Raw genomic sequence first — 15,692 nt, forward strand, 5'->3', positions numbered from 1 at the left:
TTAGATTTAGTCAATAACGTCCAGTTCTGTCCAACTACTGGAAACCTCTTAGCCGGCTTTTGCATTAGAAAGCTACACCGTGTGCATGTAGTGACTGTAGTCCAGCTCTCGTTTCGGACATGTTCATGCACAGAGCAATGGTGTGTGAGAAGCATGCAGTGCCGTCGTTGAGCGCTTTGCATTTGAATTGATATGAAGAGGCGCTAATGAAGTCCTTTGTCCTCTCCGGCGATACACGGCCGCTCTATACTGAGACTGTGCAGGTGTGACCGGCGGTATCTGTATTAACGCTTGCTTCTGACGCTCACTCTCTTGCACGCACGCACGCACACACGTACACACGTACATGTGCACACACAGACTCGTACACTCACACACACAGACACAGACACGCTCAAATGACAAAGTTAACACAATTCTTTCAGAATATCCGAAAACGAGACACAGGAACAAAAATAAAAACCTGAGGACACACAAAGAGAGGTCATTTGGCCAGATCTTTAAAAAAAAAAGAAAAAGGAACACAAACAGTACAAACACTAAAGCAGAACCCAGCCGGGCATGAGGCCGGCTATTCGATAACCGGCTACATTAGTCCCTTTGGTGGGAAACTTCCTGGTGAATGAAAAAGGAAGAAAATCGATGGCGGACCAACTCGCCCTTCATCTCTGTGTCTAGCTACACCGCCAGACCGCCCAAGCCGAAACACAGGAAGCCACCGCGTTGATTAACAGCAGACAAGCATGTCTTTTAATATGTGTGCTTTTGAACCGGCCCTTTACAGGCTGCCCACCGAGTCCTCCATTAAAACACGGCCACTTCATAGCAGGAGTGCGGATCTTTGTTTAAAAAGAGCTGGTGGGGATCACAGGACGGCTCAACCCGCTAACAAACTAACCATGTAGCCTTGTAGCCAGCAGAGGTCCGATTCCCACCTGCAGTTCTTGTTTGTGTCTCTTACACACCCCCCCCGAATCCCTGCCCGTCTTCACCGTGCTGCCCGTAAAGGCCCGAAAGCCCATAAAAAGGAAGATAAAAAGAGAATGATGACATGGGCTCAGGCAAGGTAAGGGACCCCGGTCAGGAGAGACCATCACTGTCAGTACAGAGACCAATAAAACACCCAGGTATCAATGTAGCTGCTCTATAGGGAGCTCATTGTTGCTATTCGCCAGCGCGGCGAGGTTTTGATAAGGTGGCTTTTACCGACACGCCGCCGACATGCGTGAGCTTATCGGTACGTCAGCGGGAATACATAAACCTGCGGTGGTGTTTTCCACACACCACCCATCCCCATTCCCCACGCTTACAGCCAGACTGTTGCTTTGAAGCGCGCTCAGCTCCCAGAGAGATGGCAGCGAGGAATATTAAACGGGTGAACAACGCCTTGGCTCATTAAAAAAAAAACAGGAGTGATTTTCACAAAAAAAAAAAAAAAAACCCTTGGATTGAAGCTCACCGGGCTAAATCTCAGCGTGCACCATGGGGGGGGGGGGGGGCGAGGGGGTTAGGGGGCAGGTAGGGGAGGATGAAGGAAGGAGAGGTAAACTTTGAAATGGAAATATTTGAATGCGAGAGATGGTTTTGGTTGAGGATTTACATAACACACACACACACACACACACACACACACACACACACACAGAAAATGTCCTTTCTGCCATGGAGTTCTCCGCATTGTTGCATTTCTTGATGAATGCGAGCGGGAGCCGAGGTACCCCGGATGGATGTACCATCTATCATTCAGAGACATTTAGGAAACTTGAGTAATCCTGAGGGAACCGGTTTGTCTCACACTGTCATTGTCACTGAAGACAGAAAAATAATAATACAAAACTAGAGTAGAAAATAAAAAGGAAAGGTAAAACATGAAAACAAAAACACTGACAGGAATGTGAAATATATATTAATATCATAAAATAACAAGTCTGGATTCCAAATCCAAATTCAAGAACATAGAATGAGACGGTTGTTCAGACTATTCCAGGCAGGTGATACATAGGCTGTATAGGGGTTGGGGGGGGAGCAAACCAGCTTTTATTTTGTAGACATACAGCTTTAGTGGAAACACGGCAAAAATTGTTTGGTGAGGGGCGGGGGAAGGAACAGAAGTATATCTTGGAAATGCTCACTTTAGTCCTGTTGGCTATTCTACAGTTATCTGATGTGTCAGCACTCGACGTCTATGCTATAAGCTGTATTTGTAATGTAGGTATGCTGTGTTTGTCATGCATTGTACTTAAAGAGGTTGGATATTCATGATATGTAGAATTATGTGCATATTTTAGTTATCGGGTTGATTTCTTCTGATATTTCTATTGTAGGATGTATATTGCATTCGGCTAATATAAACTAAAGCTGTTTTGATCTCAGCCACAACTTTACTCAAAATATCAGAGGACGGATGAGTAAATACATTACGTCACAGCTTCAGAATCAGCGGAGGAATAAAAACAACTGAAATGAATTATCGAAATAAAAGCCAATACCAAACTGAGAGAACTTTGAGGGGTGACAGATGAGTCAAAGTTTGAGGAATCTGCTTACAGCCAATCCTGCATCACAACAACAAATACAAACAACTACATACACAGTTGGATGAGACATGCAAAGGTAATGTCGCCCACTCGGTCCCTTGAGAATATCAGCATCTTGCTAGAACGAACAATGACCAATCTCCAGATGCTGGCGCACTAGCGAAAGGAAGCGTGGAACAAGGCTAGTCAGTCATTTCCTCCACCGAACCAGAAGAAGGATTTAACCGTTTAATCTCTGAACAAGAGGCAGCCAAATCAGACAGAGGGGGGGAAATCAGTGGAACAGATTAACGCCAAATGAGAAAAGCATATAAGCAATATCGAGAGGCCCTTTATTGATTTCCGTTCTTCCCCCCCCTCCCCCCCCCCAGAGCTGATTCTGCGATTTGAACTGAAACAGAAAATAATTTCAAGGATCTGAAAGCAGAAAATTGCAGCAACTGCTCACAGTTAAACGTGCTCGCCATTCCAATCGCATGCTAAGACAGCACGGCCTCAAGGAGCGTACACCAAGACCGCCATGCAGCCGAACAAAAGCAAGGCTTGCTCTCTGGCAACAGGCTGGGAGGCTCAAGTCCACACAAGGACAGACATGACGGATTAGCCCTCAAGCATAAGTGATCCCTCATCCTGTGATTCATAGGACGATCTAGAACAAACACTTATTCTTTCCTATGATTGGTGGATGACCCGAATAATTTTACAGCAGACTCCAAAGCAGTATCAAGTGTGTGTGCTGGGGAGAGAGTGAGATAGAGAGAGAGAGAGAGAGAGAGAGAGAGAATTAATTTACTCTCGCCTTAATACTGTTTGTGCAGCCATGCGCACACCAAAAGCACTCCATTTGTCATAACCTTTCCATTATTGAGGTTCAGTGCTTATCGTCATGTTTTATTTATCAGCGGCCTGATACATGGACATTGCACCGAGGCCAGGCGATGCTCCAAGACGACAGAGAGACATGGGCGACTGGAGGGGCTTCCGAAACATTAGGATCATGGTGGGAAAATGTGTCAATGTGAAAACACCACTCGGAAGAAAGTATGTTGTATGAATAAAAGGAAAGTGCACTGTGGGACGAACAAAGGAACACTGATTGGAGAGGTACTCCTTGTAATCTGCTGTAATTCGTGCATCCATTCTCTCTCCGTTTGTACGTCTCTCTCAATCTATCCACAGGGTCCCAAAAGGGAGGGCCCCTCCTCTCTCCTCTCCCTGCTCCCAGGGGAACCAGGATCACACCACTCTGCATTCACACATCAACCTCCGAGGCCTAACTAGCCCATAATGTCACCCCATAATGGCTGCTGCTTCTCCTGCGACAGGCGGACCACAGGCCACTAAATACGCAGTGGTGGAACTGCAGTCACGCTCACAAGGAGAATAAAGGAGAAAGAGCAAGGAAAAGAGAAGTCAAGGAAATAAAAAGAGTGAGAGAAAGAGAGAAAAATGAGGGAGAGGAAAATAATTAAAGAAAGACAGAGAGAGAGAGGAAAAGAGACCGATAGAGAGACGGAGACAGAGAGAGACAGAGTGAGGGAGCAAATGAGCTGAGCAGAAAAAGTTAATCCACACCCCCGCACCCGAACTCCCCTGAGTGGACAAGGACATCGGTGCCCGGGCTCATCTGTGGGTTGTTAAAAAGACAACTCACCGGGCTCCCCCCGCAGTGCTCACCATAAACTGGCCAATCAAACACACATACCCAACACAACACCAGACCCCCATTGGCCCCCCATGGCTCTGAGATACACACCTGTTGCCATCGGTGACGCAGCAGCGACCTTGTCAGGGCGGCTGCTTCACCACAAGACAATTTGGGGGAGTAATTAATGCTAAGCAGCCCAATCAACCAAGCCGTCCGTCAAAGTCCGACCAAGGGACTTCCTCGACGCTCTTCCACAGCCATGGGAGCACATGATGGTGTAATCAAACACGGTGTTATCCTCAGCTACCACACGTAGTGCCATACATGGAATAAATCAATTGAATATTCAGAAAAGCTCCAAAACAGAGGATCCATCTGAGTACGGCAACCCCCCCCCCCCATCACACACACACACACACACACACACACACACACACACACACACACACACACACACACACACACACACACACACACCTCCCCCCCAAACCATCTGCGTCAAATATGGCACCAAACAACAGCAAGAAACCGAGCAACAGAAGGTCTGAGCGGAATCATTTGTCGAGTTAAAAAGGCTGCCAGGCTATCACCGGGATTATGTTTCAGAGCTAGACAAATTCCCCCCCCGAATCATTGAACATCCAAAGTTGATGCCAATCCATCATTCAGGAGCAGACATTCCCCAAATCAAATGTTTGATCCAATTACACTAGGAATGTGAGGCGGGAGAAATCCCCAGCTTGGAGAATGTATAGGCATGTACAATACCCAGCACTACTTGAGAGTGAAGTCAGCCACCTGGCCGGCTAATTCAATTCCAACTCGATTAAAATATCAATCTGCAACACAAGAAGAAGCCCAGTCCCCGTCTGAGACAGAACGTCAGACGGACGGAGGGGGAGAGCCAAGCGTTGCGGTCTGTTTGGGATGAATCTGTAATGAGCGAGCAGCGAATAATCACCATTCTGTGCATAATGATGTTTGTCTGCTCTTTCCTCAACGCGCTTTCTTACGGTAGTCAGGACTGTGGCATGTTTTGGTGGATTCTCCACGGTAGGCTGGCGTAAAAAGGAGAGAGAGCCTCTGACGTTCGCATTTGGGAGACCACGCATCCCCAATGTGGGGGCAGAGGCCGGTGGGTCCCGGACACGCTGTATATCCATCAGGCTATCAAAGGAGCAGAGCTGTTTATTGCTATGCCCTTTGACCCCAAAGGGTGAAAGACAAATTCTTTGTTTTTTTTATGTCAAAAGCTATAGGTCTGCAAAAAACAGACGACAAAAGCCTTCTGCTTTAAAGGTTACGGTCCTGCTTACTCTCAGAGAAAGCTGGGGCTTATTAAGTCATCAGGTGCAGGGGGGGGGTTTAAAAGAAACTGTGCCATTAGGGAGGCGTGGGGGGGGGGGGGGGGGGGGGGGAGCGTCTGATCCCACAGTGATCGGTTACAATCAGAAAACATCCCGTGTGTTATGCAGAGGGGACATTTCCCGCACACTTGAGGAGCAATTGGAAGACATTTCCTTTCACTTGATTGAACCGCTTCAAATGAATTCTTACACGAGGTCCCAGGGGAGCCGGTTAATCCTGATCTTCAGAGCGAGAGCAGGGATCATCTCACCGTGAATCACCCGGGCCTTTTGATCACAACGTCTCCATCCGCCTCAAAACACATCCCACCAACCCAGGTACCTGATAACATCACAATGTCGGAGTACCAAATCCACCATTTGACTAAAAAGAATATTGGAATATCCATGTGTGGGAATTTGCATTGAGATTGAGTATGACTGCATTATTGGCTTGTTATGACCGTAGCTGGGAGACTATATTGTTATTCATGGTATGTCGCAATATTTATGAGCCAAATATGTAAAAGGGGTGGGCTATAGTGCAGTACCAAGCATGGACACAAGTACTACTACTACTAAATAGTAGATAGTAGCTTGTAAACATAACTTCCAACAAATCCATGAAATACCGTTAGTCAAATTTCTGCATTAGCCTAATACACAAAATTAAAGTCAACCACACAGAAGTCCTGGTTGGAAGCCTGCAGTACAGTTCCCAGTTAGCTGGCCTTGGCTAACACCCTGTGAATAATGCATCCACTTCTTGCGTCAACCGGTCTTGCATAGGCTAGGTCGGTTTACACATGCCACTGCCTGCACAAATACGACTGGAAGCACCAACACAGGCAAACACATAAATTACCCATGTGGAGCTCTTCACTGCGTTTATTTTCCACTTAAGGGGGATTGTCAATGCAAAGTAGAATAACAGTATTTTCAGAAAGCCCTTCAAATAACTATGCTGCATAGGTGTGATGTGATGTATTAAACATGTCTACAAATAGGCCTAAGTCTCCATTTAAAGGCCTGACGATGCTTAAAAATGACAGATTGTTCCAACCCCACTCCCATCCATATATATCAATGGAAATGGCCTCATCGTGGTTCTTTCCTGCAACACACCTTTGGTGGGTCTAGAATAGTGCAAATATGTTGGTGAAACTTGTAAATTTTAACCCTAGTTCATCGGTGTGCTCATGAATATTCAAATGTTGTATTACATCCAGGAACAAGGCTACACACATTCTGAACAGAATGTGAAAGGGATAATCATCGAATATGGTGTTGAATATCGAAGCAAATTTCTGACTCATTTGCGAATCAAAATCTATCACCCGAGGACAATGCATCGGAAGAAAGCTATCAGCGTACGATTTTAGGGCGCAAACGGACAACTTCTCTCTCGGCTCGAGCAGATCGCCATCTGCCTGCCAGCACAGTAAATTCATTATTCTACACTCAGCCAGGGAAATACTGCAGCCAGGCTCAAATAAATGCATCTGATGGACGAAGACAATTTTTAATTAATTTGCATGCACTTAGCCTAATAGTCTAACGACAAACAAAATCATTTAAATATATATATTTAACAAATGTGTTTTAGTCCGTTTGGTCATTGCACATTACAATGAGGATGCAGGGTGCATATAGAGGCATCAAGAAGGATCGTGAAGAATAATGTAAATATGTTTTAAACTTACAGTGGACGCATAGCGCCAGCAGGACGATCCATGCACCTACGTACACAGCCATGGCACCGCGACTATCCGGATCTTCTCCCTGATAACCTGAGTCGACCGATCGATACGTTTACTCGAGATGACCAAGAAGACCGCGCATGCAAGTTGCGCCAATCCAGATGATAGGGGGAACTTCACAGTTATCCACTTCTTGACGGCGAAGCGACTTGTTTCAAACTAGAACCCCTATGGAGATGCGTTGGTCCGCAGGAGAGTGCATCAAACCGCGGCGATTCCTCGGTGGAAGAGTTCAGACTAGAAGTAATCTGCTCGGTTTTTGTCCTCCCTCCCAATGAAATCCAACCGCCAGCAATTCAAGCTCAGCAACGGTCTCTTCTGAAGCCACGGGTGAAGAGAGATGATTTGTTCAAAGCTCTTTTGGGTTGGTTTCACCAGTGACCCTATTCCTCTCGCTGCGTCCACCGCTGCAGCTTCCACAGTGAGGCTCCGTCCCTCCGAGGTCCGGGGGCTAAGAGAAGTAGGCGGGAGGGCTGCGATCGATGCTCTGTGGACGGCGGCGAACTTCTAGCACTTGGTCTGCTTGTGTCCAACGCAGTTTGTGTGTGTCCGGGAGAATAAAACGACCCACTGATGTCCCAACGGTAGCTTTCAGAAAAGCTTATTGGAGGCGATCTCTCCCACCATGTATGCTCCGCCAGCCAAGTCCCTGTTGTCCGCGATGATGAGTCAAACAAAGGCCGCTCAACTTTCTTTTTTTCCAGTCCCCCCCGATTTACTTGAAGCTGGCTTGGCTGCAGAACAATGTGTCGTTATGCCGCTATGTGTAGTAGTACCGCCCCACGCACGGTACAACCTGGACTACTACACGATGTATGCGTGCGTGTGCGTGTGCGTGTGCGTGTGTGTGTGCGTGTGTGTGCGTGTGAGTGTGTGTTGCTGACAATCGCTGACGCCTGGGAGAGAGAGCAGTGGGTCGGATGACGTTTCACGAGGAGGAGCCTGGGTCGTCCTGCAGCCAAACGATCCTCGAGAAACTCAAAACTAGTCATTCGACGTCGTGTGTATGCGTGTGTGCATGTGCACAGAAACCCTCGATAGGTTGACAAATGCAAATGTAATGTATACAGTACCCCCCGTTTAAATGATGTTGAATGTATTTGCGTGCAAAACAGGGCTAGGTTTAGTATAGTGTTAACGTGGCTTTTGCGACGTTGACTTTAAACTCGGTATGATTAATGTATTCGGACAATCTAATAAATAAAGTTTGGGTAAGACATTGGTGAGACATTGAGGCACAGGCGGGCCGGAGTACGTGTGGGGCTTTTTTTTTTTTCATTCCGTTACAGCTCCCCCTCCTCTAGCCCTCCATTAATCCCTCCATCTTCCCTCTAAAACAGAGAGAAAGTAGGAAAGGCACTGGACTGCCGGGATGAATGTGATAAGACTTCCCTCTTGTGGACATTATTACCTCCTCAGACGGTGAACAAAAAAAGCCCACTGCCTCGCCTTGTGCTTAGTGCGCAAAGTAGCATTTTTTTTTTTTTTTTAATTATTGTGACTGAACCTCGGATGACATTTCGACGTTCGCTATTAGGGCTTATTATTGAACGCTAGACTGCAACGGGACTCTTGACTCTTTGAAACTCCAAAAATACATTTGAATTGGCAGTGGGAACACGTCAGTGGTCACTGCTGGTTTTTACCAGAGTCCATTACTGGCCGTGCCAAAAAGCTCATGTGAAGAAAATGGAAATTCAATGGACTAGCGGCATGTAGGCACACTTTTTTTTCCATGGTTTGGGGGTTAGGAATTCATCTCTCTCCAAAAATTGACCAATTTCGAGTTTGCTTTAGCACACAGACTTATCCGATTTGGTTCTCAGTGAAAGAAAAGGTCAGGGCAGTGTGAAGGGGATGGAAGAAAGGCTTGCTTATGATTTGCAGCATACCAATTTCAAGACTCCACAAAGACTGGCAGCGGGGGGAAACCAAGCAGGAATAAATGCACTTTTCCAAACTGAAGATGCCATCATGCTTTTATCCAAAAGCAACTTGGTGGTTTTGTTATATGCATGTAAAGCAGCAATCATTGATGTCCTGATTACACCTTGTTTTGATTGAGTCTCATGGTTCTCGTGTTTTCAGATCTATGGCCGGCAGTCCACACATGCAGGAGAGCCATGCGACTTAATCAACACAATGTAATCAAAACAAATGAGGGTGAGCAAAAAATGCTGATTGCAGCTTTAGTCCTCTTGCGCAAAAATGTTTACAGCTAGACTGACAGTGAAAACGAACCCAGAACCTTGCAGCTGGGAGTCAAACATTCACCCACGTCCAAATCACGTCAACATTGTTCCAGTACAGAGAGCCTTGAGTTGAAGTGTTGGAGGATAGGGTTAGGTATCTTAGGTTATGGTCACCTATTCTCTTTCCCAGGAGGCATCAATGATAGAACCAGCAACCTTCTGGTGGCTAGACGGCAGTCTTTATCTTCTAAGCTAGCCAACCTTTACACTGAGACTGATCCCCTTAGCAGTGGTTCTCAATCCCTGGGTCACAACCCCTAAGTGGGTCGGGACGCCTAAATGGGTCTCAGCAGGGGGATGGAGTGGGTCGAGGTATGGCCATAATAAACATTCTCCTAAAAGGTGATGATTCTCCTGATGGATTATGGGCCAACAGTTTGTGCACAGATTAAACGAAAAGTGTACGAACACCTGCCTGTTATCTCCAGTATTTGACCGTCCAGTTTGCGCAATGAACTCGGATACCTCAACATTTGCTTGACTGGTTGATTTAACAGCTTTTGATGTTATTTAATGTACTCGTTTTTAAATACTAGTGTTGCAGCTCAGAATCAGAATCACAATTGCTTTTTATTACATTCGTATTGTACAAGTACACAAGGGTACAATTCTTATGTTAGGTACCTCAATACACACACACATAGCAGCAACACACACACATAGCAGCACAAGCAAGCTCCTGGGATTTTGGAGGTACTGAAATGAAACTTGAGTGCAGATAACATGTGAACTACTGTAAAGACTTGTAAACAACACTATACCTATTTGGGGTGCATTCAGAATGTTGTCAAAAGGTGCTACCTGCCTGAATATACTTCACAAGCCCATTAAGACAGACTTATTAATATGCCAATGCCATATTCATCACATGGATGCATTATGTATTACATTATGTCACCAAGCCTACATGTTCATCCAAAGTGACAGACAGTGATGTACTTTAATCATTACAATAAGTAATAAGTATGAGTGTACATTGCATGAAGATGTCTTTCACGGCTGTCTCTGTGAACATGGGAGTGGGAGAGCACCTGCTTAACAAGCTGTCTAAAGGTCCCCTATTGTACCACCAGGCCTGTGGAGTAGCCATTAGAAGACATTTCAAAATATACCCCATCCGTGACATTGCACGTGGGAGTGTCCACCCTTCAATGTGTGATGTCACTAAGGTCAACTTTCTAATGGCTTGTAATGTCATTAAAATGGACAAACAGCAGCCTTTTAAGTGTAATAATGTATAATATATATGCATATAAGGCCCTGTTTATATAATGGGAATCATACATCACAGACATTTAGATCAAAAAGGCGTCTTGAGGAACCAGAAATATTGATGCTTCAAAATAAAAGCTCTATCAACACCTGACGTACGGCTAGTCTGAATATAACTTCATCAAATTAAATGCTGTCACATTGAAGCAGCCTCTTAGCATGCAATCCTCCCTGTATTGTGGAGAGAATTCATGAGCCACTGAGCTGAAGGATGAGTAATTATAATAGCAACGTTAACATAAAGGAGACAAAGTTAGTTTATAACAAAGGAAAGTTACATACATTAGTATGCTCCACACGTTCACTCACTGACACACACTGTCACTTTCATTTTGGGGGGTATATAGACAAGGCTGTAGATATCCATAAGGTGATATGGTTTACACATAAAGCACATGAGCCTGGATTTTACTTTCTGCCTAAATAAGTGTTTGTTCACCACTGGTCTTTTGATAATTTGTGTGTATAACCTGTTGCTAGGCCCTTGAGATGTAGGTTATAGGGCCCTAATTGTACCTCCAGCTTACCCTAAACTCTAATAGCTGGTAGGGTGGTCGTTCGATCTCGTTGGACTCATCATCATAGGTAATAACACTAAGTAGGCAATGTAGGATCTAATAAACCAATTGGAATTCATATGATGCACTTTGCTTAAGAGAGACAAACCCTGTTCAGACCTGTTATGGACATAGATTGCATGATCTTACTTAGCATCCCCCACACAGATCCCCATAAACTAGAGCACATGCCTCACCATGAAAATAAAGCTAAACTACATGGACATGTTTCCTCTCTTTGTGTCCATGGTCCATGTCCAGGGTTAAATGAAAGTTAGATCATGTTGTATAAGTAATTCTTCTGTCCGTTTATAAAATGGATCCAGGAGCCATCTCTGTGGGTTCTGTCAAGGTATCAACATTGGTTATATTACAGTCAATCATGTCTTGCCTATCATCTTTCAAGACGGAAAGATAAAAGAAAAAGCAGGCAGTCACACATCATGTTGCCGTTAAGTACCAACACACAACCTCACTTACACACCCTTGCTAGAGGCTCATGCCCGCTAGAAGACTTTAAAAGCCGTAGCCGACTTTGGCAATACAACGAAACAACTGGTCTGGACCATCAGTCTTGCCTTGCCGTTGGCTCGGGGGGGCACCAGTTGGTGGTGGCTGGTACTGGTTGAGTTAGTGAGGTTGGTAGCTGGTACTGGTTAAGTTAGTGAGGTTGTGTTGGTACTGGTTGAGTTATTGAGGTTGTGCTGGTTAGGGATCGACCAATACCGATTTTTTCAGCCTTAGCCGATGACCGATACGCCGATACCGATTTTCTTGAGCCGATATTTGGAGCTGATACTATCCTGGAAATCCAGAGTTCTCGCGAGAGCACAATTTGAATTTGCTCAGCGAGTCATTCTGGGAATGAGCAATATACTCAATCCCCAATTCCCCTGCCCCAGAACATTAACTGATCACATCGGTTTATCTGATATAGGCAGGCCAATTCTTCTGATTGCTCGTAGTGTTATTCAATTGCGTGCAGTGATATTTTCAAATGCATGCTTGGTGCCGCCCCTCAAGTTGGGCCATTTTCATTACTCATTGCCAGACCCTACAGCTTTCTAGATGTGGGTCTGGATTTTCAGGCTAAGCCGATACTGCTTTTGCTCCCTCAATTTGCATCATAAAAATTACACAATGATGATAACAAATGTTATAAGTCTCAATTTAAAAAAAAAAATATTTAAAATAAAAATAAAATAAAATAAAATCTGCAAAACAAATAAACAAAATCGTCCGATACCGATACACATAAAAAACTGAAATATCGGCCGATAATGGTACTGGTTGAGTTAGTGAGGTTGGTGGTTGGTACTGGTTAGGGCTTTGACTTTTGCCCAAAAATCATATTCGAAGTTTGTTTGTTTATTAATATTAATATTCAAATATATTCAAATATGTATTATTATAAAATGGGTGGTTTAAATCAAGCGATCTGACTGTTGTATAATGGGAATATACATAACTGCTATGACGTCCAATCTGTTTGGAGAGTTCCGTATCATGCCGCGCCTAACTTTAACTGTTTATTTATTTCTAAAAGCAATAGTTCACTGAAGCCTAAAAATATGTTGATTGATGGAGAGGGTGCCTTGTGCCTAATAAAGCATTAGGCACACGGTGAGGGAACTCGATAGTAGGCTAAATTGCCGGCGAAGGGTTTGAATTATCTTCAAACTCTCTCTCTATCTCATAAACTCTATCTCTCTCATAAAAAAGTTGGCGCACCGCGCACATAGCCTTACCATGCGCAAAAGCGCCGGTATCCGTAACCTCTTCTTTAAGTTCTACCTTAACATTTTGCGTGTTTCGAAACGTTCTTTGCTATGAATCTCTTTCGTAGTCGTTTGTTGGTAAGGTTGGTCTGAACAAGTGCTCATAGAACCTTCTTAACCTTTAGAAATCCCCGTTGCGCATGTTCATTCCAAGTTTGCATCCGTATACCAATTGAGGCCAAATTAAACGGCATGTTTGAATTAAGGATATTGTCTCGGCTGTTTATTTATTATTATTAATAAATATTTATTTTGGGCCGTGGGTACAGCAGGCAAGGTCAGCTCGACTCGCTTCCAATAATTTCAAAAACCTGCAACTTCAAAAAATGATTTTATTTATTTTACAATTCAAAAACAAAACAAAACTGTCTTCTAAATTAAGGAAATGATACTGGGAAACGAATAAACCATTATAAGCAACGAGTGAACTTCATAAGCGATCAAAATACTTTTTGCAACCACCTCCTCTTTCCGTTGACATTTAGTTTTCAACTTAAATATACGACAGATGTAATTAAGGCAACCTGGTCTCACAGGAATCTGTGAAATGAGTCGGTCTACGTCCTGTTTACAAAAAATAATGCCCATAAAAGGTTTGAATATTAAGGGCTGCCTAATATTCATTTGAATATAATATATTTTTTTAATATTCAAATTATATTCAAATAACGAACTTCGCAGTCAAAGCCCTAGTACTGGTTGAGTTAGTGCGGTTGGTGGTTGGTAATGGTTGAGTTAGTGCGGTTGGTGGTTGGTAATGGTTGAGTTAGTGCGGTTGGTGGTTGGTAATGGTTGAGTTAGTGCGGTTGGTGGTTGGTAATGGTTGAGTTAAGGGGGTTGGTGGCTGGTACTGGTTAGTGAGGTTGTGTTGGTACTGGTTTTGTAAGTGAGGTTGCGCTGGTACTGGTTGAGTTAGTGAGGTTGTGCTGGTACGGGTTGAGTTAAGGCTCCTACCCACTAGGTGACCAGACCGTTGATAATGAGTCTGCCAAACCAGTCAGGGGGAATAGGGGGGGGTGGCTGGTAGTCAGGGCTGAAGTGGGCTTTGATTATCGTGTAGGGTCAATCCCCCCCCCACCCGTAGAGTCGGAAGGACAGTTTTTCAGGTCAGATTGATATTATCGTTCCCGACTCACATAGTGTCAGAGGGACTGGGACTGAAATCGGTGACAACCGACAATATAGAGAAACCCACGGATGTCTCTGATATCATGATTTACATTTTAAAGGGCTTAAACTGCTATGTAACTATTTACCAGAGCAGATAAGCTATATTATCTGCAAAACACAGACTTGAAGTGGTCATTTCAGTAGAAATTGTTCTTAAGAGAGCATTGAACCTGACAGTAGTCTCCAAGTCCCCCCCCCCCCCCCCCCCCCCCCCCCCCCGCATATTCCCTGTCGCCTAGTGTGGACCCCCGAGCCAACGGCAAGGCAAGACTGATGGTCCAGACCAGTTGTTTAGTTTGTATTGCCGAAGTCGGCTACGGCTTTTAAAGTCTTCTAGTGGGCATGAGCCTCTAGCAAGGGTGTGTAAGTGAGGTTGTGTGTCGGTACTTAACGGCAACATGATGTGTGACTGCCTGCTTTTTCTTTTATCTTTCCATCTTGAAAGATGATAGGCAAGACATGATTGACTGTAATATAACCAATGTTGATACCTTGACAGAACCCACAGAGATGGCTCCTGGATCCATTTCATAAACAGACTGAAGAATTACTTATACAACATCTGGAAGACCTAACTTTCATTTAACCCGACAACATGGACACAAAGAGGGGAAACATGCCCATGTAGTTTAGCTTTATTTTCATGGTGAGGCATGTGCTCTAGTCTATGGGGATCTGTGTGGGGGATGCTAAGTAAGATCATGCAATCTATGTCCATAACAGGTCTGAACAGGGCTTGTCTCTCTTAAGCAAAGTGCATCATATGAATTCCAATTGGTTTATTAGATCCTACATTGCCTACTTAGTGTTATTACCTATGATGAGGAGTCCAACGAGATCGAACGACCACCCTACCAGCTATTAGAGTTTAGGGTAAGCTGGAGGTACAATTAGGGCCCTATAACCTACATCTCAAGGGCCTAGCAACAGGTTATACACACAAATTATCAAAAGACCAGTGGTGAACAAACACTTATTTAGGCAGAAAGTAAAATCCAGGCTCATGTGCTTTATGTGTAAACCATATCACCTTATGGATATCTACAGCCTTGTCTATATACCCCCCAAAATGTAAGTGACAGTGTGTGTCAGTGAGTGAACGTGTGGAGCATACTAATGTATGTAACTTTCATTTGTTATAAACTAACTTTGTCTCCTTTATGTTAACGTTGCTATTATAATTACTCATCCTTCAGCTCAGTGGCTCATGAATTCTCTCCACAATCCAGTACCAACACAACCTCACTAACTCAACCAGTACCAACATAACCTCACTAACTCAACCAGTACCAGCACAACCTCACTAACTCAACCAGTACCAGCCACCAACCTCACCAACTCAACCAGTACCAACACAACCTCACTAACTCAA

General features: G+C 44.4%; 1 protein-coding gene across 1 annotated transcript in view; it reads right to left on the bottom strand.

Moving 5' to 3' along the window:
• Positions 1 to 8,094, bottom strand: part of nectin1b (nectin cell adhesion molecule 1b) — a 74,112-nt gene extending 66,018 nt beyond the window's left edge. The window contains exon 1 of the mRNA XM_084466367.1: positions 7,235 to 8,094. Within this exon, the coding sequence (XP_084322493.1) occupies positions 7,235 to 7,286 (52 nt within the window). The 5' untranslated portion in view covers positions 7,287 to 8,094. The remainder of the gene's footprint in view (positions 1 to 7,234) is intronic.
• Positions 8,095 to 15,692: the final 7,598 nt, after the last annotated feature.

This window comes from Micromesistius poutassou, assembly GCF_964030765.1.
Source record: "Micromesistius poutassou genome assembly, chromosome: 4".
Lineage (NCBI taxonomy): Eukaryota > Metazoa > Chordata > Actinopteri > Gadiformes > Gadidae > Micromesistius > Micromesistius poutassou.